We start from the raw sequence: 22,800 nt of genomic DNA, 5'->3' as shown, positions 1-22,800 counted from the left end.
CATCTTCACCCTCTTTTTGGCCAGTATGCTCGTTTTGCTTTTGACTCTTTGTTCACTCTTTGTTCATGCATACTGCTCTGTTCCCAACAAGGGCCCTCCTACACATGTATCTTGTTGTCTACAATAAAATGTTGGTAACATGTTCAAGAATTTGATTTGGGAATGATTTAGGAACCTGTGTGGGACAGCCCATGACAAGGGCAGGACATGTCTCAAAACCATCTCCAAGAAATCTGTCGCTGCAGCTAGAAATCAATGAAAGTAAGTGCAGTATTATCTACAAAAAAAAAACACAAAAAAAAAACAACCGGTAATATGAAAAGTTCCCCTCACATTTCAGACTGATTTGTCATGTTAAACAGTCCCCAGCCTGTATTAACACATTGCTCTAAGCAGCACAGCTGTCAACAACTGATTCCATTTCATAGTTAACAGTAGGCCCATCAGTCTGTACGTGTGATGCTAAGTAAAGAGTTTAGGATTAGGGATGTTAAGTTATGTAATGGTAGGGGGGCCCTGGGAATAATGTCTAGATTTGTGACTTGTGAGAGAGTCCAGTTGCATTCCCACACGTCATCCCACAGACCTGCATGTTCCATAAACTGCAGCCGCCACAATGGACAGGAACGCACATAGTTAAGATGAGTGACCTGCCTCTGCTGTTGTTATGGAACACTGTAAAGCTTGCATAATGCTCAACACTCGTCTACAGTATATGGTCAGTTTGTCTGTTTGATGGAGGTAGATAATGTGTATTTTTCGATTTGGGGATAATTTATTTTACCTGCATTTTACAGTCGTGTTGTCACTGAGGAATGCTTCACTGAAGCGGGGACCAGCGATGTGAGCGATGAGGTTCTGGAGAGAGAGAACAGATTCTTTGGCAAACTGCTCCTTTCTTTTTCTTCTCTAAGAATTGAACATAAAGTACCTGCAGGTTTACATTTGTCCCAGTTCTAACTTAATGGAGATATTAGATCATTGTGAATTATCTTAGCACTTGCTGATGTCACTTTTGGTGGTCAGATGATACAATAAGCTCCAGCAGGAGTTTGGGGACCACCCTCACAATGCATTCCTTGGAGGCCCTCATGACAGGTGATCTCTCTACAGAGCACTGTGCTCCATAGCCCCAGTATTTCTGTCATAACCACAAGCTTCTGTGTGTGTCACCGTCATAGATTTAGAAAGCTCTGTTCGCCGACGAGGAGGCTGTGATCTGCGTTGTCGCTGCGTCCCTCAGCACCTGTCTCTGCTGCTGTCCCAAACTAATGGATTCAAACCCCCTCCAACAATAAACACAAGTAACATTTTCTGGCCAATGTGAGGCCAAAGGAACAAAGTATTTTCAGCAAAACAAACTGGGCCACCCTGTCATATGATATCTTTAAATAGAAAAAACTGTAGGAACCCAAATTATGAATAATTTTTCAGAATTTGAGAGTGGCGGGGAGAGTAACAGTTTGCATGGAAAGTCAGTCAATAAGGGAACTTGGGAACCTAGTACCATTTTGCATCTTAACAATACAATATAATACATTATGTGTGGCTTTTGCCAGTGGTCCACCATTAAGTCTCAGTTTTGGCCCTCGAAGGGTAAAAGTTTGGGCACCTCTGACTTAGACAGGTGGAAGAAATATTCAGATTCCTTTACTTAGGTAAAAGTACTAATACGAAAATACTTAACTACAAGAGAAAGGCCTGTACTTTCCCCCCCCTAGTGTTTAAGATATGGGATTATTGAATCATTTAGTCCACAATAGAAATGGATCACCACTAAACCTTCCCGGTGGCAGACAGAGCTGTGCAGCGAGGTTTATATGGAACGACTGTAAATGCTGATGGTTTCATTATTCTATAGCCATGACATTGTGCAATTAAAATTTGCCTCATAATTATACGTTAAGCAGGAAACTTGTCTATTGCCAGTTCAAGTAAAAGTACTATCACTCAACTACAAATAAAGGTCCTGCACAAAAGTATGTGAGTTTTTAAAAAAAGTCTCAATTATGAAAAGTTCTTATTGTTCAGTAAAATGTTCTCGGTCAGTGTTTTACTATTATATCTGCTGTTTTTGGATTAAAACAACCACTTCCTTAATGTGCATGTTGCATTTTGCTGCCGTAGCTGAGTCAATTTTCCGGCTCATCCAAGAGTGTTTTTATTTTAAATTACTTTATTATTATAGTGTATTTTCTCAACTAATAAAGGAAAACTTAGGCCTTTATCAGAAAGATAAAAAAAAAAAAAGATGCAATCTGAAAAGCATTGGAGAAGGAAGAACAATGTGTCACTGTAATTTTGGTGGAGTAGAAGTATGAAGTACGAGCACCTTGAACTTGTACTCAGATTCGCGCTTATTTACATTCCACCACTGGACTCAAGAATCTGTGGCACTTCTCCTCCCCGATATATCATCTACACATCGATACGCACAAGCAGCAGATCTCATCGAAGTTATCAGCTGTAGTAGAAGAACCTCTCATCCTTACTAGGACAAAAAAAAATCACTGTCTCCCTCTCCCTGTCACTGCGTGCATCCCACTCATATCCATCCCGAGCGCGGAGTCCTCGCCTCTCACCGGAGAGAGGTGGTGCTGGTGGTGCCGGTGTTTCACCTTTGCAAGCATTTATCACACCGCATGCAAACACCGACAAGGCGTGCATTCGAAACCGCTTCGCGCCGAGTTTTTAGAGCTGCTCGTGTGCGATTCTTGACATCACACTGATGATCTGCACCTCTGCGCGCTCCACCCCGCCTGCCGGAGCGGAGGAGCGCTGGACCAGAGAGGCGCACAAGGAGAGGAGAGCAGGCGGATGATAGCGGAGTCCGCCAGTGCAAAGTGTAGGAAGAGCTGAGACGAACTTAATGAGAGAAGTGTGGTTGCCGTAGCTGGACAAGAGTTGGAGAGCCACTGCGTGTCCACTGCGCTCGCCTGCTTCGTATAGCTCACATTTATAAGCGCACGTCTATAGTGTATTTATGGTTGTGGATCAAGTGATGGCAGGTTGTTAGCGGCGCAACGTGGTTTGTTTTCTCGCCGTCGGTGCGTGTGTCGCCTCTCCGCCCGTTTCTCATATCTGACTTTTCCCACAATGATCGCTGAAGGTCACATTTCAGCGCGACGCACTTGTCCCACCATTGCGCATCTTTTCGTGTGCGACTTGATTTACAGATAACTTTGAAATCTTGAAAAACAAACCAAACCGAGACCGAGAAACCAGCAGGGATGAAATTTACCCACGTGTTTTGATCGGTAGACTAGTTCAAGTCCACTTTAAAAAGCCAAGACAAACCCGGACTATGACTCGGTCAAACTTTGCTGTGCGCTCCTGCGGCTGATCGAGTGAACCAGAGTCCGGTCATATGTAGTTTTTAACCGCGTTTCTGAGTGAAGATGTTAGGAAGTCCGTCAAACAACGGCGGCATCAGAATGCTGGTCCCCCCGGCTCCGAACGACGACAGGCGGGTAGAGTTCGTGGCTCTCACCGCCGTCCACACGGAGAGAAGCGAGCCGTCCACCCCGGAGCGCGGGCACCCGTCTCACCGCACAGGGCTGCTGGGCACCCCGCTGCCCGGGCCCCCGGGACCCCGGGCCAACGCGTCCGGTACAAGCAAGCGCTTCAGAAAGTTGCAGAACTGTCTGTACAACGTGCTAGAGAGACCGAGAGGATGCGCATTCATCTACCACGCGTTCATGTAAGTGAATCATTATAGTTTCTTATGTGTCAGTGACAAATTTAACCGCACATGTGGCTATTTTCTGTGTTTTCCTTCCCAATAGCAACTTTTTAAAGGGGCACTATGTAGTTTTGGGGAAGAAACGCTAAATTGATCGTTAGATTGTCATGCCTAAACCATCTGAATAATCAAAGTGTCTTCCCCTTTCACAACTGAAATAAACTGAATATACAAACTGACCATAAAGGACAACACAACTGCATACTTTTTCACTTTCACCCTTTCACTGTTTACATGTGGCGGACCCTGCCACCTTTCTAGTTTCAAACTTTGTTTTGGAGACCCATTTATCTCTGAGAACAGCTTGTTTATTCAGTTATGGAAATAATACAGATTTATGAGTTTGTATTATTACCTGATTAATATTGTAAATATGAGCTCTCTGGGTTTCTAAATTTCTCTTCCTAAACTACATAGTGCTCCTCTAAAGTCTGGTGAAGTCAGGGAGTAAAGCCACATGCGATTGGATACACCATATTAAAACTTGCCTCCAATCTTGTGCTTTGATCTGCCAGCAGTCATTTGATGAATTTGCCAATTAACCAAGCAGAGTTGCTTATGCCGCAATTAGCACAGTCACATGCCATACATCATCACAACACGGGGTCCCTTGTTCAATTTCCCCCTGTCTCTGTCTGACTAAATCATCAGGAAGACCATTGTTACCTAATTGAATTTGTCCTAAACCACAGGGGGTTATTGGTATTTTTTAAAAAAAATCATAATTAAAATCAAAACCCCTTCTATAGTACATCTTATAAATTACTTTGCAGTTTGTTCCTCTTCAGTTTTTGCCTGAGTAATGGGTTTACAGTTCGTGGTGTAGAGGTGTGAATGATGTATTGAAAAGTGTGTAAAGGCAGGAAGTCAAACAACTACGTCAGTGTATTCATGCGAGGGAGGTGTGAGTGTATTAAAAACTTGACTGTGACTGGACTTGTTTGTTGCAGCACTTTTCTGACAGGTGAGGTAAATAATGCACAAGTGAAAACGCACACTTCTGAACACATTACCCGGCGGCTTTGTTAACCTGGCGAAGGATAAGCTAACCAATGAAACACATGCAGTGAACATACAGTAGAGCTGCAGCTAAAACGACTCCCACGCTGTACTGTAGAAACTGTTCTGTCAAGGCTCTTAAGTACCTGTGTGCCATATGCTCTATAATGTACACTACATGTAAACACTGGGAAAGTGTGAGCTCACTGGTGGCAGTGGCTGTTCCCTTCTGAAAGACCAACAGCTCGAGACTTATCCGTAAAACATACAGCACTCGCTTGACCAGATCAAACTGTACTGAACCGCCTTTTGATTTTTAAGAAGCGCAAACTTGGTGTGAATGATTCGCCCAAGTGTCTCTAAGGGTAAGCGGTCAAAGTTCACTCCAAGTTTTTTCAGTTGATTTAAGTCTCTTCCGCGGACTGGTTGTGCACCGGCAGCTGTCATCCAGCTGTTTCCGCGCCTGGCACACTTTGGACAGAGCATTAAGTGTGGGAGCTCTTGGACCGGGCCGTGCTTTCTGTGTCGTTGTTTAGACGAGTGCAACGGTCTCCCTGCCAATACCATCATGTGTTTATAACAGAGGGAAATCCCCATGCAGAGCCACGACTCTCATACGTGCTCTCATCATGTGCCGTTCGCAGTGAACGCGGATCGTCCTTCACCTCCACCTCTTTCACGTCTCTATATTGGTTCTTCCTTCCTTCTGGGGACTGCAAACATGCCTTTGCAGCATGCCTGCAGAACTACATGTCGTGCACCACCAGCACCCTGTGCGTTTCTCATTAAGACTGTTGGCCTTTGCAGGGTAGTTGGTGGTGACATTCTCCCTGACATGACTGGGTGTTGGAGCGGATGGCAGCTCTGCTGTTGTTATTTCTAAGTCAGAAAGAGAAGGCAGGGCAGGCGCTCTTAGGTGCCCAGATCATGTTTCGGATGCCTCAAAGACGGAGCTGGCCTGACTTTAGAAGTGAGCCGCTGTCTGTGATGGCCTGTTTCATGTTGCCGTCTTAACAGGTTGTAAAATCTTCTTCTGTTTTTTCAGAAATCCTTTGACAGCACTTTGACATGTTGGTGCACATATGTCTATCTGTGTGCACCATTCCCATGATGCTGTACCACCCTGAGCTGTGCATTTGTTTTGATTGATTGCATGCGAGGCGCTCGGCATGCTGAGAGCTGTACCGTGTGTGAGGAAAAAAATCCACTGTGCGGTGAAGCTCAATTAAGGCGGCGTTGATCTATTGTAATTAAATTGAGCCGTACACTGCTGTGTGGGGCGCTGTGCTAACTTCCCCTGATCCCTTTAATTAGTCCAGCATTGTAACCGGGGAAGCTGGAACAGATGCGCAGCTTCTAGATAGCCTCTCCTCGCAGGTGTGTGTTGGATACGTATAGAAAAGGGGCGAAGTAGCTCTCCGCTGTCATGTCTCTCCACGGGCACCTACTTAAGTCCCACCACGCTCCTCACCTGTCACAGCTGCACACAAGATGCCTCCTCTAACAGGCAGATTTCTCTCGCAGATAGAGGTCGTCGGTAACTTTAACATCCTGTGGTTTAAGTTGCATGAGTGTAAACTGTTTCCTGTCTCTACGTCAACTGTCTCCTGTGTGTGAGACACTGCTGCAAACACACCCCCCTGCAAGTGTAACAGCTGTATGCTAATTGAGGGCTGGCACTGAGTTCCTCCTCTCCTCTCCTCTCCTCTCCTCTCCTCTCCTCAAAGCCTTGCGAAAAAGGCACCAACCACACAAACGTGTTAAAAGAGTGTTCAATAGCGTTCCCGGAAAATGTCTGTGAATCTGTAAAGAATTCCTCCGCTCACCAACTTGATCGGTTGCCAAGACGACACTACAGGTTCTTTCAGGCTCTGGTTCAAACGGTGCGTGGACCGTCTGAAATGTTAAGTGCCTCTTGTCCCGTTATGGTCCTCTCACTTACTTACCAGCAGTAAGAGCCCCGGACCTCTTTGTCACCTTTGAATCCCATCGCTTTGTTTCGCCTGGAGGGGAAACCACAATGTCAGCAGGAGGGATGGTCTGTGCTGCCTGAGCTGGTGAAGTTCATCAAATAAGAAAAGCAAAAAAGAAAAAAAAGAAGGGGACCCATTAAGAAAGTTTTGGTTGTAAGAACAGCAGGTTTCCAAGAACCTCATTGTATTGTACTTGACATATAAACAGTATCGGTGTGTGTTTCGAGGAAGCAGTTAGTTAGGCAGCAGGTGAACACGATGTTCATTTGTGTTTACCGTGACAGATTTCTATTGTTTATTTTCTGCACGATTTGCAGATATACGTCAACAGATACACTCTCCCAATGCGATTATATATAGACACATAAGGGTATTTATTGCTGACAGTAACAGAGAAAAGTAACAGAAAGCATACACCTATACCCTTAGTTTCTCTTCCTGCAAAGTACTTTCAGTATAGTAACCTCTGAACCCGTTCTTAACCCATATCTGGACCTAACCGCCAGATCTGTTTTGCCATTCTGCTGCGGTTATGCTGCAGGTGGGCGTGTTACTGGTTCTCTTTTCCAGCAGTTGGGAAACAACTCCTGAGAAGCTGATGCATTTATTAAATAGATAACTCTTGGCCACACACTTGCCAGCACACCACACATGTGTGGTTGTTTATTACAACACGGAAACAAACGTTTCTTGAGAAAAAGGCTGCAGGTAGCGAGAAAAAGGAAATCAAAAGTCAGACGATGAGACAACTCTAGTTGTTTGGACTGACCAATCAGTGGTCTGCAGTGTTTTAACCTTTTAGTTCCAGACCAGGTACTTAAACAGACGATTAACCCTGATTTACCCAAACCTACAATTTCCCAGAGAAGAGGGGAGTATTTTTGAACATCTTCTTAGTTAAAGGCCCATATACGTTTAAAATGAGAAAAGAAACAGAGAACGATTTTCAGATTTTTTTTTCTATCCGTGGCACTAACTCTTCCTGTCATCTGTGTGTGTGTGTTTTTGCATGCGGCGTGTCTGTATGTAAACCTGATCTATGAGCAAGCCAGTTGACTGACAACATTGAGAGGGATCGGTTTCAGTGTTTCCCCTCACCTTTGACCTCTTACCCATTTCCACCATAGGCAGTGCCACATATAGACCCTCACAAGAAGCCGCCTGTTTTGTAAATAGTAATCCATCGCAGTTGGGGGTCCTTTGGGGCCGTGGAACCCCAGACTAAAATCAGGCTACAGCCCCCTGATCCGGTCATACTACATGGTTCCACTTTGGAAATCCAAGAAGTCATGTTGAGTCTTAATCCTGACTTTGGCTGCCCATACCCCATTTAAGCCTGGTACAGCCTAAAACTGCAGTGATAGTACATGTGAATGGACAGGAAAAGCAGCCAAGACCGAGCACTGACCAGTCAGAGTGATTGATTGGGTCTGAGGAGGGTGAAAATATACCGGTCATGTATTATTGATGTCTCACAGAGGAGGAGCAGAGATGTGGAGCAAAATTATAACAAGGAGTTTTTAGACTGGAGCTCGAGCAGTATCATCCGTATCAGTGGGTTGAAGAGAAAGGTCTTTACATGAGGAGCTCTGAGCAAACAGTGCTGACAGGCTAATCGAAACAATAGCACATTTCGATCATGAGAATATCTTGTGGCTGTCTGTTCATTGGCCGCTGTCAAGTCAAAGATGATTCCATGACTCTAACAAACTGAAATAATAACAGTCACGGCTAAACCTACTATGATTTCCTACTCTGTTGCTCTCTGTATGCTTTGTCAAGCCTGGGAAAAAAAAAACAGATGACGACTTGGTGGCAATTATGGACAGGATGACATCATTCGTCTGTTACAAATGAAATAAATTAGTGTATGAATGTCACAACCCTACGTTTAAAACAATGTGGTTAGATATAGGGAACAATCGTGGTTTGAGTTAAAATGAGCACTTCGGTAAGATCAAATCTGCCGTCATAGGGCTGTGAAGAAGAAGGAGATTTTCTGGAGTATCAGCAAATGTCCTACCTTCACTTAAAGGTTTGAGAAAGCCCAGGGATGAGGGATCGCGCGTCAGGCAGAGTTGTTTGCGCGCGCTCGCCTCTGCCCCTGGGTTGGCTTGCCAGATATCATAACACCCGACCAACAACAAACTGAGACGCTCCCATTCTATTTGTGTCACTATGAAATCAGGAGAGTAACAGGAGAAATCACCAATTGGGAGCGCACTGGGAGAAAGGGTGAAATATGTAGGTTAGGCGACCATTGTTGTGATTTAGTTTGGGAACGTTTAAAGTCATAAGGGACACCAGTCTTGTAGTAAGTTGAAGCAGAAAATGACCAGTGATCTGCAGAGTACAATATCTGATGCGTCGTCGACCCTTCCATCCATCCTCTACCTCTCTATGCAGACTTTCATGCTTTATGACAACGGCCCCTGACGTCCTCCTTTGCGCCTGTCATTATTACTATGGCAGCTTAAGTTTAGTAATTTGCATGTAAACACATTTTATTTTGGGAAGCTTCCTGAAAGACAAATTCAATTGTTTTTTTCTTCTGTTTTAGAAATGGAAGTTGTGGAGGTAAGCACGGAGGAAGGATCTGACAGAAAGAAGTTATCAAGTTTCATGGAAAGAGAGTGGGCTGAAGTGTTCGTGGAGCTTCCACATAGGGACTGATAGTGAGGATATCTTGGCCTTCGCTGCTTCAGTTTCTCTCAACTTTATCGCTAAACTTTGTGCAAGTGAGAAACTAAATCCCGGCAGTACCACTTAAAGCTGTCTGTCTTGCAAACTGCACATTTAGATGTAAACCTGAACAAATACACCAGACTCTGCAACAATTGTATGTATGAGAGAACACTGCAGCTTTTGATAATGCATCGTTAATGCTATTAAAGAAATCATCACTATTCTATCCGGGAGGTGGGACAGGGAGAACCCTGCCTCTGATCTGAAACAGTATCTTCACCAGTTTCGGAAGTAAACGCCTCATATGTCGGATAAATCTGTACCAGATAAACCCTTCAGTGTCCACCCTGTGTGGGAATGCCTCCACTTTAACCTTTTATGGCACAACCATCAGTGATGGTGTCTGTTTATGAAAGCTTAGGTCTAAAGCCACATTATTTATAGATGCGGAGGGAGATACCCTCAACAGGACTCCGCGTGCTCTCCATAACCTTTCGGCTGACGGTTTGGTCGAAGAAGCTTTGATATATACGGTTCATTCCTCGCACATCTTTTGTGCTAACAGTGCTGTACACAGAATGCAGCTCGCGAGCGTTTCATTAAAGGTGAATTGCCTTTCTGACATTATTAAACTCATTTAGCCCAGACAGCGTGTTGATTGAATGTGTTCCCTCTATCTGTCTATCCTTGCAGTTTTCCCTCCCTGTGAACCCTATCCAAGCCAGCTAATCTAATTGCTCACCTGGGTCATGGAAACAGTCTGGTCTGCTTTTCCAGGTTTTCAGCCATGCGACACAAAATCCACTAAAATCGCCCCCCCCCCTCACTGCCGCCAGCATCCTCCAAAAAAACGCTTGATGTTGGCCCTTTTTTATTTTATTTTTTTTATTATTAATGGTCTAAGTCATGAAAATCAGAAAATAGCTTTTTGTTTTTGTTGTTTGCTTTTTTAGTCCGCACATGAATGTGTTTTTATTGATGACTAAGTAAGAGAGGAAGAAGGGTGGAGTGAAGAAAACCGTAAAGTAGCGAGGGGAGAAAGCCACTCGGCACTTTGTGCGGGGTTTTTAACCTGCTCAGGACTGCACATTGGATGCTTGTTGTTCCTTTTCCGCTGCTGTTTTTTTTTTATTTTTTATTTTTTAATCTGTTCACCTCAGCAGGTCGTGTAAATTCTGCTCCATTAAGGATACTTTATGGTCCAAACGGCTCTGCTCTTCCATTGCTCCCTCTCTGTCCTCCATTGTTCCCTCCTTCCCTTTCGTCCTGAGTGGGAATATCATCTCTCATTTGCTGTTCTGCCCTGTCTAATTGACTTCCCCTTCCTCACTGACTGCTTCTCTCTCTCTTCCCTCTTCTTCCTCTCAGACCTGACTGGCTGGTCTGCTTGCGTTTAAGAGCATGCAAGATCAGCTAGAAGCCTTGAGAAAAATGTGGATAGATAAGTACATTAAAAAGGTCTCATACAAGATTCAAGTTAGTAAATTTAAAATGCATTAAATCGATTTATTGACAGAATATTTTATCCGCCACCCTTTTGATAATAGATGGTTATTTTGCAAGAAAAACACCTTTTGACAATGACATTTTTGTGCTTCAGTTTCTCAAGTGTGACAATTAACTGCTTCTCTTTGTCATATATGATTATACATTTCTTACACATTATAATGGACATTTTCCACAACCTTCTGACATTTTGTTGACAAAATTAGTATTTTATTGAATAGCGAATTAAAGTTATCAGTTGCAGTTCTAAATTTGAGACTTTATTAAATAATTTTGGAGACCTGTACCTTAAAAAAGTGTGAGTCTACGCAAGTCACCAATTGTGCAGCACCCAGTAATGCGTCTTTCCTATAGCATCTGTGGCATTTCCTCTGATTTGAGTGAAGGAGGAGCCAACATCCAGTTGAGCCGCTAATGAGATTGAGGTCAGACTACTGGACAACTGGATTGGTCAGGAACACAGAGAAGATGATTTTGGCTGATTTGTGTTGTTGCGATTTTGGAAACAGACACACTTTCGTTTTTAAGTCAAGGCATCTTGATCAGATGTTATGTGTTTCCTGTGGGGAAAACAGTTGATCAGCGGTGTATTACAAAATAACATGCATCACTGATATTCAGTTTTATTACCAAAAAAAATCAAATTTTTTAAGGTCAGAAAGCACAATTTAGAGAAATTGTTCTGTACATCTCTTTATGGAAATAGGGACATAAACAGATACATGTACTTCCATTATCTTTGCTCAGGCTCAGCAATTCTTACCAAAACTTGAGAAGTGTTGGTTAACAAAGGACCCAAACGCAAGACACAGAAGCTAGCCGGTACAAAAAAACAAAAAGCTAGGCTTTAAAAACTTACAAAAACTTACAAAAGCAGGGCCATGACACAGAAACAGATGAGCAGAAACAGAGGAAGTGGATAGTAAGACATGACACTTGAGAGTACTGTACAAAATGGAACTTGAAATGACTAAACCAAAAAAAAAAAAAAAACGGTACCAGAAGTTCCATGACTTAGAACGTAAATGTGACGCACATGTTTTATAACCGATTAGTTTTACAAATCTGTTACATGATGTTGAAACTGTCCTATAATGTCTGTAATCAAGAAAAAAATCACGATACGTCTAAGAATCCATAATTTCCCCAAACTCTTGCTAATTCTGCTGTTTCCACCCAATTCACACCTGTCGTGTGTGTGTGTGTGGGGGTGTCTGTGTGTGTGTGTGTCACAGTCTGTGTGTCTGAAGGTCCCTTGTCATGTGTCCTGACGTCTCTTCCGGTGGCCTGTCACATTCTGCAGCAACTGCTTTAACCTCCTTGCCTTCCCCTTCCCGCTGTGGCTTTATTTTTCCGCGGTGCAGCTTTGCTGCCCGCTAACACCAAAGTGTGACGCAGAGGACAAGCAGAAGACGGAGGAGGGCGTAGGAGGGAGCCTGATTTTGGTGGCCGAGGATTATAACGTGATACTTTATCGATCCCTGTTGGAAAATTCTCTTTCCGCTTGTCCCCTACCACAACAGCACCCCTGCAGCTGCGAGGGATCCAGTGTCGTGCTCAAGGGCACTTAAGCAGGGCTGATGCTTGCTTGAAAGGCAGCCTCTTTAACGCCAAAATGGAGAGAAAAAGATGTGTCAGGATGAAGGTGTTCATCGTGTGATCGTCTTTCAGAGGAGGGAAGGGAGTGTTTCATGTGTGCATGAAGGGAGAACAGGAGTTGGTCAGAAAGAGAGGAGAGTCGAGGTTAGCTGATGTATTAATTTCTCCTTTCGGGGCAAAATGTGTCTCCCCAGAGAGGGGACTGTCTGTCCTGGGAAGGCCAACCAGGAATCAGGTTTCCCCCCCAATATCCAGCCCTGCTCTCTTTGCTCACTTTCACCCAGGAACAGGACATGCACACACACGTATACCTACACACACAGACACTATGATCATGAGGGGGGAGAGCAAACTGCTGTTGTTTATTTACTTGACAGTGCAGAACATGTAGAAAGGCTGAAGGTGAAATCAGAGTACACACAATGGCCCTGTCTGATTCTCCTGCTGACAGGTGATCAGTCGGGGTCTTGACACCCCCTAATCTACAGTAATCTGTGTTTATGTAATGTTATTGTCGCCGAAGCCGGCCAGGAATACTGTGGCATTTGGCCGTGAAGGTTGGAGGGAAATGCCAAGAGTTTATTTTGACTAGTCAAGACGCTCTAAACACTCCAGATCTGCTTTCCCAGCCAGGAAAATCAGGAGAGAGACTGTCTCTCCCCAAGCTCCCTTCTACTGTACTTCTTAATACTACAGCTCTCTGCAGTATATAGCATCAGTGATTTCTGCAGAGGTGGTGAGTGTGTAAACATACAACAGGAGCTGCAAATTTGGACAAATTGTTGTGTAGTTTTCTCGTAGCAGTCATTCACTTGAACAAAATGCCGGAGGTGGAGGTTTTGTTAATTTTCTGGGATTTTTGCCAGTGTTCTCAGGAGACTGTATTGTTCAAGCTACATGTTCCTCTTATCTGCTGACACATTTCTGTGTGTACAGCGAGGCTGAGGAGCTGGTACATAGACCCCCTTTGCACTGATTGCAAATGTGATCCGCACGCAGACGCGTTGTCCAGATAAAGGAAAAACGTGTTAATGCAGGTTGTAAATGTGATGTCATCAGTATTTGATCGGATCTGCCTGAATATATCAGGAAGTTTTGTTTTCCGATCATGGGTACGTATAAATGTAGTCATTACCCCTGTGCCGGCCCCACAACGTCGGCTCTCTGTTAGTTTAAGAGTATAATTTTAAATATTATTATAGAAAGGCAGCGCTCTTTTTGCACATTTCAGATCCAGGCCTACTGGTATGTACTCTTGCGCCTTTAAGAAGAGTGCTTTATAAATGAAGTTTGTTATTATCATATTATTAGTAACATTACATTTATAAACCCACACGTGAGCATAAGAATATGTTGATGTTCAAATTCAGAGATTGAACAAGCGACAAAGCAGGAAAAGACGTGCCTCTAATTACTGATGATACATCTGTTCTGTGCTGTGCCAAAAGAGGAGACTGAACTGAACACTGGGCTTCCTTTTTAAACTCGGCTGCAAAGATAGCAGTAAAGAGTTCACCTGCCACTTCATGCATCAAAATACCTCCTAAACTTACAGAGAAAGCGTGTTTTTGAGGCATAATTTGTAATTTTAAATGCCTGCATTTCATTGAAATTTGACCATAACAACTTGAAAACTTCTCTCTAATCAGTGTGTTTGCACCATATGGCAAAAAGAGAGACACTGTCGGACAAGAAGTTCAATCTTGATTCGTGTTGAGTGATCAATACGAGCTTTCCTCTGTTTCGCTGCTAGCTTTCACCCAACACCTCCTCTGTGGGAGCTTTTCTCTTTAAACACTTTACTGTGCTGCCCCCGCTTTGGTTCTCACACTGCCCTGCTTTAAATCAACGATACGGCGGACTGTCAAAACCCTGCAACCCAGCAGTTAGGTAAAACAGGACAATTAGGACTTTGGTGACGATAGACGGCCCTGCCAGTAAAGCGTGGCTCTTCTTTGGACTGGAAATGTATTGTGTCACGAGCCATGGGAAAGCTGCTCTGTAACGTCACCCTCTGTAAATGTTACACAGTTAAACGCCTCTGTTAAATCTGTTTAGAAGGTCAGACACCATCCTTAGCTCAGGCATACTGTCATCTTCTGTCCAGTAACCATCCCTGGCAGGCAGCTTTGCACGTTTTACTCTCAAAGTTCAAGCGATTTCCTCAGTGTCTGTGATCAGCTGAGCCTTGAAGGTCCACACACGCCTATCACTTTCTGTCTAATGGCAAAAATGAATGCGATGAGTGTTCATCAAGGTGTTCTGTGTTTACTGGAGTGACGAAGACTGCTTAGATGGCACGGCCAGTGTCGCCAGTGTCTGCAGAGCGGATCGTAATGCATGCAAACAATAAATCAATAGCTTTAGACTTACCATCATCTCTGAGCCGCACACTTAAGGTCTGACCTTAATGAGAGGCTGCACCTGCACACTGCAGATTATCATCCGACGCTGAATACCGTGGAAACTGACTGTAGTGAACCGCTTCTAAGGAATCAACATGTTAGTTTATACTAATGTGGGAAAGTCTGCTCCTTATCTGATTTACTGGTCTGTATGTCCAAGACTCTGCAGCATTAAAAGATGAATGATGAACTGAGAGGATAAGCTGCTGATGCTGAGGAAATAGAATCAAAATAAACAGGAAGTGCTGTAGTGCTGCATTTAAAGATGGCTTCAGAGATGATAATGTTCAAGTTATGAGTAATGTAGTTTAAATTGTTTGTCAGTAGTAAACTGCAACAATAAATTGAATAGTTGTAAAAAAAAAAAAAAAAGAACTTTACCTCTCTGATAAGACAAGACGTTTGAGGACGTCATCTTCAACTTGAGGAAACACTGATTGGCATTTCTTTCATGATTTTCTGACATTTACAAACCAAACAACTAATTTATTATCTTTGTCCTATATTTCGCTATGAAAGTTAGGATAGAAAATCTCTTCCCCCAGGGAGTTCTGGTCAAGATGGCAGCATAAGCACTTTCCAAAAAGATAATGATTTCACTTTAATAAACAATTGTGCAGCTTAATTGAGGAAATCATCATTAGTTGCTGTTGCTTGTTGGAGGAAGTGATACGGCTGATATACAATCCTTGATGATATGATAATGATATTCAGTCAGATTGATATATGTCGTGATACTGTACACTTCATCGAAAATCAATTGAGAAATTGCCTGTCACTTTTTTGGCCAATCCAGCAAATAAAACACCTGACAAATCAATGTAGTTGATCATATTTTGGGGAAAGTTATATAAAAAGTGAGTTATCATGAGCTCACTGATTTGCAACATTGCCTACATCTCTGACAGTCGACATTTTAATATCTTGTCTTGCTACTGGTATGTTGTTATATCAGTGAAAGGAGAGGCTGGTTATGCACACATCATGTAGATGCAAGTCTGTTGGGCAATTGCGTGGATGAGGGGTTCGAGCTGATGAAGATCCGAGTTGGATCAAAACGTTGTCTTTGTTAAACTTTTGTGGCATGGAGTGAGTGTGCAGGCGTTACGCTCTCTTCTATCCTTATATAACACAAACATAGTTGCTGCTGGGAATCTCTACACTCAACTCATCAAGCTTTTTAAGTGTGAAAACGAAGTAGATGTGAGCATTTTTACTGTGTAAGTCACATAAAGGTTGAATGAACTGAATCTGGTGTGCGTAGCTTGTCCCTGCACAGGTGGGCCGGGCTCATTGACGTGCTCAGGTCCGGCCTCAAATAGCTTCTGTATATCAGGCTGTGTCTCTCCGGCTGGTTATTGTTCTGGTATTACATTTTATTCTCCGTCCACGTGTTTGTAACTTTACCCGTCAGCCACGTGAGGGCTGTGGATATAGTTTTCAGGCTGCATGACTGTGCAGGCATACCTGAGGTGTATGCGTGGTTGTAGAGGCACACACGGACGGCTCAAACATCCTCGGCTTTTTCAGAATACCTTCGTCAGGAGCTGCTTTACCTCTGCCCTTTCTTTCTTCTTCCTTCTCCCTCTCTCTCTGCATGTTGTCTGTCTCTTGTCTCTGGAGATTCTGGGATAGCCCAGGTCTCTGTGTCTCTCCCCTGTTGTCCCTGCCTGGCTGCGCCCGCATGCAAGGCCCATCTTAAGTGTTGTTAAGATCATTTTAATTTATAACGGCACTCACTATAAACATGTGAGGAAGCAGCGCCATGGAGACGCTGCTCAAACAAAATCACAATGTGGGACCGTATTTATAAGGCCTGCCTCGCCTGCAGAAAGCGCTTTGCAATGTGTATGTGTAGATATGTATATATATATGTGTGTGTGTGTGCGTGTGTGTGTGTTATCGCTCATGTGGCTGAGTGTGCATGCTGTCAGAAAAGGTCTTGACTGTCGTGCGCACATTTGCGAAATGTATGTTCAGTCATGCATGTGTAGGGTTATGGAGTGTGTGTGTGTGTGTGTGTGTGTGTGTGTGTGTGTGTGTGTGTGTGTGTGTGTGTGTAAATGCCTGGCCAATGGCGCTGTGGGCAGAGCATAAACAATAATCAAATGTTAACGACGGAGCCATAATTACGCAGGCTGCCCTGCCACTCTTGTGAGATTGTTTATTTCCTGTGTTATGCCCCCTCTTGCTCTAAATGCCTTCTTTGCACAATTCTTCCACTTGAACACAGTTTCATTTCCTCTATATCTGCGGTTACTTTTTCTTCTTCCTGTTGCTGTAATGTGCGCCTCTGTTCGCTTATCTCAGTCTGTTTACACCAGAACTTTGTTCTCTTTGCATCTCGTCGCTGAACCCGTTTGTCTGTCTTTCACTTTTTTGCCTCTCCCTCTACGCCTCCCCTATTATCGTTATTTGTTTGCTTTCGTTTTGTTCCTTCCTGCCCTGCACAGAAAAAAGTTATTCCATGTCAGCAGGCTTCACTTCAAGGGGAGGAGGAGGGGAGGACAAACTTAATCCAAAAGTCATCTCGCTCCTGTCTTCCTTCTGCATCTGCCGCAGCTCACATCACACTAATTCACACCCCTTTTTACAACCCAGATTAAATATAATGAATGGTTATTGATGGTGAAAAGGTTTCTCTTGATGTCAAAACATGTAAACACAAACCTGCCACATCAAACTGTCCTCATTCTTGTATGTTGTGATGTCACACAGGAGTCCTGCCTGACTTTTGGAATTTATTCTTTTTTTTACTCCCTTTGCAGAAACCAGCCGCTGTAAACATGCTGTAAATCTGTCACTACATGCCGGCGACCATGTTCACCCCATGACAGTGTGTGTGTGTGTGTGTGTGTGTGTGTGTGTGTGTGTGTGTATGTGCGTCGGTGGGCCCTCTGGTCTCCTCTTGGCCCAGAGATTAAAGCAATGTCAGCAAGTGTGTGATGAGACCTCACAGACGATACCTCATCTCTCTCTCTCTCTCTCTCTCTCTCTTTTCCATTCTGGCTCTCCTCGTCTCGCTGTCCCCTCGTCTGTCCAATCCATTATTCAGCCACCTCTCTCTTTCTCTTGTCCACTATTTTTTCTCATTATCTATATGTCTGACTGATAACTCGCTCCTTGTGGTCTCTGCTACTTGTCTCCTCACCCCCCTCCTTCCTGTTTCTATCCATATACATCTGTTAAGGCACAATGTCTGTTCTCGCTCTCTTCCTCTGTCTCCTCTTAGGACTCCTTCTCTCTCACTCTTTGCTACTTATCAGCGCTCAATCGATCATTTTGGCCCCCGGGTGCCAGACCTTGTGGTGTCCTGCGACGTCCGCGCTGTGTCCTTTGTCCCAGAGTGCACTTCAGTCAAGGCAAATAAAACTGAGCAGAGCAGTAAGGAAAGCTATCTGTACAAGCACAACTTACCTGACGACCAAGACCGAATCTGAAAATGTCACGGCAGAAACAAGAACAGAAAATTAAATAAATCTTTCTTTTTGCGTCTTGATTGAAATAAAACACGGCCAACATCTGGTCTGAGGTGGGACAGACGGCTGTTACAGCAGGTGAAACCTTCACACTGGCCCCCTCTGCTCTCCATGAACACCTATGATTTGTTTTGATACATCCAAACTCACAATGTTGTTGTTCTCTTTTACAAATATTTCAGTTTAAATTTTATTTTATCTTTTTTAAACAAGCGTTAAACAGGATTTTGATCGTTGGTCATGAATGCAACCTGTTAAACTAATGAACGTGGTTTATCAAAACACTGTTTTATAATCGCTGACGAATTTCAACTTTATGACACTTGAATAGTTAGTCTACATAAAACCATATACCTGTAGTTTAGTGTGGATGGGATCCCAGAGCGAAGAGAATAAACTACAGCTATAGGCAAAATTTTTCTGGAGGGTTGGACAGTTTCTAAATCCACATTCAATCACATCTTCCCGATATTGCCATTAGTGATACTGCCCGGCAGTCTTGTCGTATTTCATGCAGCGATTGGCCAGATGTACAGAGCAAGATATCACTTTGACTTTCTCATGCTCTCTCTTATCTTTCGTCACACAACTATCATTGTCAGTTTAGTGTGTGACACAATCGATACCTTCGAGAAGAGACTGTCATAAGCTTTAGCTGTGGCTCAGTTGCTAAAGTCGTTTCCCCAGGCTGTGTCCCTGCTGCGGGCCCTTTGCTGTATGTCATCCCCTCCCTCTCCTGTCAATGATTCAGCTATCCTCGCAAATAAAGGCACGTAAAGCCCCCACATAATAATGACAACAAAATGTTATGCTAAGACTTGTAGCTGATATTCTTGTTACCCTGTATGAAGGCTGGCTGCGAAGTGCGAAAAATCATTCTTGCTGTTTTCATATGTATGGGAGGCCAAAACAAATGTAATTATCTTTCCTCGCGGATGATTTCACAGCATCTAAAACTTTCTTCCAGACGCTGGAATTGCAAGGACTGCGTCTGACATTTATGTTAACGATTGACAATCTGACAAACACTCAGTTGCAACAGTTGACCAGCAAACGTGAGAAATTTAGCAACTTCCTTTTAGCAAAGACCCTTTTTTGATTCTTCATGCGGCTATTTGTGGCCTTTCAGAAAACATTGGTTGGACATATTGTTCATTTCAAAACACACCCTGACCTTTAGAGTGGACATCGTCTAACAGAGAGTCAGGTGAGAGACGGGAGGGACAGAAGACAGAGAATAGCAACAAGAATATGATCTAGGAGGTCTGGGCAGTGAGAGACCAGCAGCGGGGTGGAGGTAGGGTGCGACTCAGCAGAGGGATGAATAATTCAGAAGAGTATTATCTCCCCGTTCTCATCCAGCCTTTCCCTCCTTGGCCTGTCACCTAATTGGTCGTAATGAGTTAAAGAGGGGAGAGGGTGAGGCTGAGAGGCCCACAAGTGGTCCACTCTGATCCTGGCTCTGTTTCAGCTACACTTGAGAGACAGGGAGGAGGAGGGGGAGGAAGAGGAGGAGGAGGAGGAGGAGGAGGAGGAGAAGGAGGAGGAGGAGATAGTTGGTGTACAAAAAGGAGAGTATAACAACAACTTAAAACATGATTTCTATGACATATCACAGTTTGTTGTGATACTAATATCTTGAAAGCAAACGTGGACGTCCGAGCATCCAGTCCAGCAACATGAAGGAGGAACTTATCAACATGAGGCCGGAGAGAGTAAACTTCATAAATGCTCTTCATCCTGCTACGCATTTCTGTCAGCCCGCAGGGGAATGAGTGTGTCAGAGGGAAAAACAACAACACTACACTACTGTGCACTGGTGAGATATTTATGACCCAAAATTTCAGCCAGGTCCAAGTGTTGAAACCATACTTCCTGTGCCGTATAAGTGAACAAGGGTCAGCTGTTCTATTTGCAATGACATAATTCAGTGCAGTATGATTTAAAACACTGTGTTTACTGTAAGCGGATGTAGCAATGCATGACAAGCAGCAACCTTTAAACTACTAATAAAAAAAACATGTGTCTGCGGTGCTCTCTCACCCACTTTCTCGGATCGTTCAAGTCTGTTTGCTGAATGTATAAGGGATTAAAATACAATTAAACAATAAAGAAAAAGCCCCAGTGTTGGCCAACATGTCTCGTTCAGGAAGTGTTTTTTTTTTTTTTTGTCTAAAAAGGTAAAGTCCCTGCAAGTGTGTGTCATGTTTGTGTACGATGTGCTGGGGTTTCACCGGAGAGTGATGTAAGCCCTTTTCACACGTCCCTGGACTCTGTCTGAAAAACAACACATAACATAAAGACACTGACAGTTATACAAAGATGTTCAGTCTGACAGGCAGAGAAAGCGGCGCTGACGCTGGGCTGGGGAGTAACGCAGTGCAGCCCCTCCATGTGATGAGACCCGGGTACCAGTGTTTGTAATCACAGCAGAGATAACGTTAACAGACAGATAGCGAGGCCTTCAGTCACCACCCGCATAGCTACTGCGTATCTGTGCTGTACCGACATCACCATCAAAGACATGGGGTCGTTGACTTGGTTGCAAACTAACAGCAGAGTGGTAGTGTGGCGTGGATGGCTTGCCTTTTACTAAAGACGTGTGTTAAACTTTACCGCTTGCTCACACAGATTTAAAAATCAGTTGTTGTAGATCAGTTGTTAAACTCAAACCCATGTATGTTTTCACTGACCATCAGCATCAATTGCTCCAGTCAAAGATCTACAACTACATTAACAGCAGTGACAAAAAAAAAATATGGTGGTTTAAGCAGCAGGTCTTGTAGTCCTCACTTGTCCTTTGTCCTCTAAAACTGTAAACACAATATCTGTCTGGGTGTTGGACTGATGTTCAGACAATACAAGACATGTGAAGATGCCGTCTTGAGCTGTAGGACACTGGGATTGGCATGGACCCAACAATTTACTGATTAATTGACAGAGCCCTGGTGTCTATTATACAGTATAGGGAGTACCGAGTATTGAGAGAGTGATGGCACAATGTCTCTACTTCAATTCTATATAGTTTAAAACTCTATCTATTGTATCTGTTGAGGGAAAAGTTTACCCAGAAATTAAACTTCAGTCATTATCTACTCACTCCCACGGAAAGTCAAGTGTAGTGAGTGAGTGAGTGAAGTGCTGTGAGTCGCAGCTGTGAGTAGATAAAGACTGAATTTTCATTATTGGGCGAAATGATCCTTTAATATTGGTATCTGCTTCAAAAATCCATCATCGTTCAGTCTCTTTTTGCTGATACAAATGCTTTCGAGAATTACTTAGTAATACTTACTTACTTAGTAACTACACTATTAGGATGGGATAACAGATCATTATTTTCTCACAGCACCCTCAACCCGTCGCATTATTAACAGTGGCCTTAACACTACTGCACCTCATTGTGTCCTCTGTAAATCCTGTCAGCTCCTCCTCAAGATCCGCTGACCACCGGGGTTGTGCGTGACCCCGGTTCACTCTCTCACGCCGCGTGCCTCAAACCGCTGCGTCAATCCCATTACCCTGAGTTCAAATGTTACAGTCACCGCTTTCCTTTTGTTGTTTCTCAGTCCTCGAGAGACGCCCCTGACCCTCTGTAATCCATCACCGGAGATCCCTGCTGCCATGGTAACAAGATTAGACCTGTCACAGAGTAATGATGATTGGCCTGAAATTTGGTCGTAGGCCTGGTCAAGGAAGGGGGGTTGAAGGAGTGTAGGGTGTACATGCGTTTTGGGTCGTGGGGGGTTTCACTCCCAATAAACCTCTGGCACGTCGCATGATTCGGTCCTGGCCTCCACTGGTATGTTTTCTTGTTGAAGTTGAAATTTCTTCTGGTTTAAAATACTTTGTCACTTTTTAAGTCCCAAGAATTCCCTCTGTCTCCCATTTGGTGTCAACAAAGACCCCTCACCAACCTCTAGCTCTGCTGATCCAAGCTGCGTGAAAGTTGAGCGCAGTCACTGGTTCAATGGTGAAATGTCAGCGTTATACAAACACACCGGTGCACCTACCGCTCTGTGCTAATTGGCTAGATGGCGCTAACAATACCGCAGCTAAATGTCAGCGCTCTCTCAGCACTTCGCCTCGACCCCGGCCGTGTCTCCAAGCTTTGTGTGATACAATTCACTGACAGCAAGCCTATAAGTAGCAAAGAAATGAAAAAAAGCATCAGAAACAATGGAGCACATCCTCCCTGTGCTCACACCTTATTATAAGCCCATTCAGGTCTTTACGATGTTCACAGTTTCTGCCACCTTAGTGGAGAACTGATGTCAGTATTATGCATAAAAACCCCAGGGCTTCATTTTCCCCCCCAAGTCTTTTTCCATTATCACATAAATCTTCTCTAATTGTATGTGGACAATTTCACACGGAATTGTCCTGATGTCATAAACCGCACTCATCTGATATTC

The 22,800-nt window shown here is 43.7% G+C and overlaps 1 protein-coding gene across 9 annotated transcripts in view; it reads left to right on the top strand.

The window, feature by feature from the left end:
• Positions 1-2,591: 2,591 nt before the first annotated feature.
• The window catches only part of kcnq4 (potassium voltage-gated channel subfamily Q member 4), a 51,275-nt gene continuing 31,066 nt past the window's right edge, over positions 2,592-22,800 (top strand). For 7 of the 9 annotated variants that reach the window (XM_030411589.1, XM_030411588.1, XM_030411586.1 and 4 more), the window contains exon 1: positions 2,593-3,700. In XM_030411589.1, coding sequence (XP_030267449.1) covers positions 3,399-3,700 — 302 coding nt within the window. In that variant the 5' untranslated portion in view covers positions 2,593-3,398. Of the gene's footprint in view, positions 3,701-22,800 lie in introns of all 9 variants that reach the window. The other 2 variants (XM_030411582.1, XM_030411581.1) reach the window with 1 other exon arrangement.

Source organism: Sparus aurata, chromosome 3, assembly GCF_900880675.1.
Source record: "Sparus aurata chromosome 3, fSpaAur1.1, whole genome shotgun sequence".
Lineage (NCBI taxonomy): Eukaryota > Metazoa > Chordata > Actinopteri > Spariformes > Sparidae > Sparus > Sparus aurata.
Note: the sequence above shows the minus strand (reverse complement) of the source record. Positions and strands in the feature narration are given on the sequence as shown.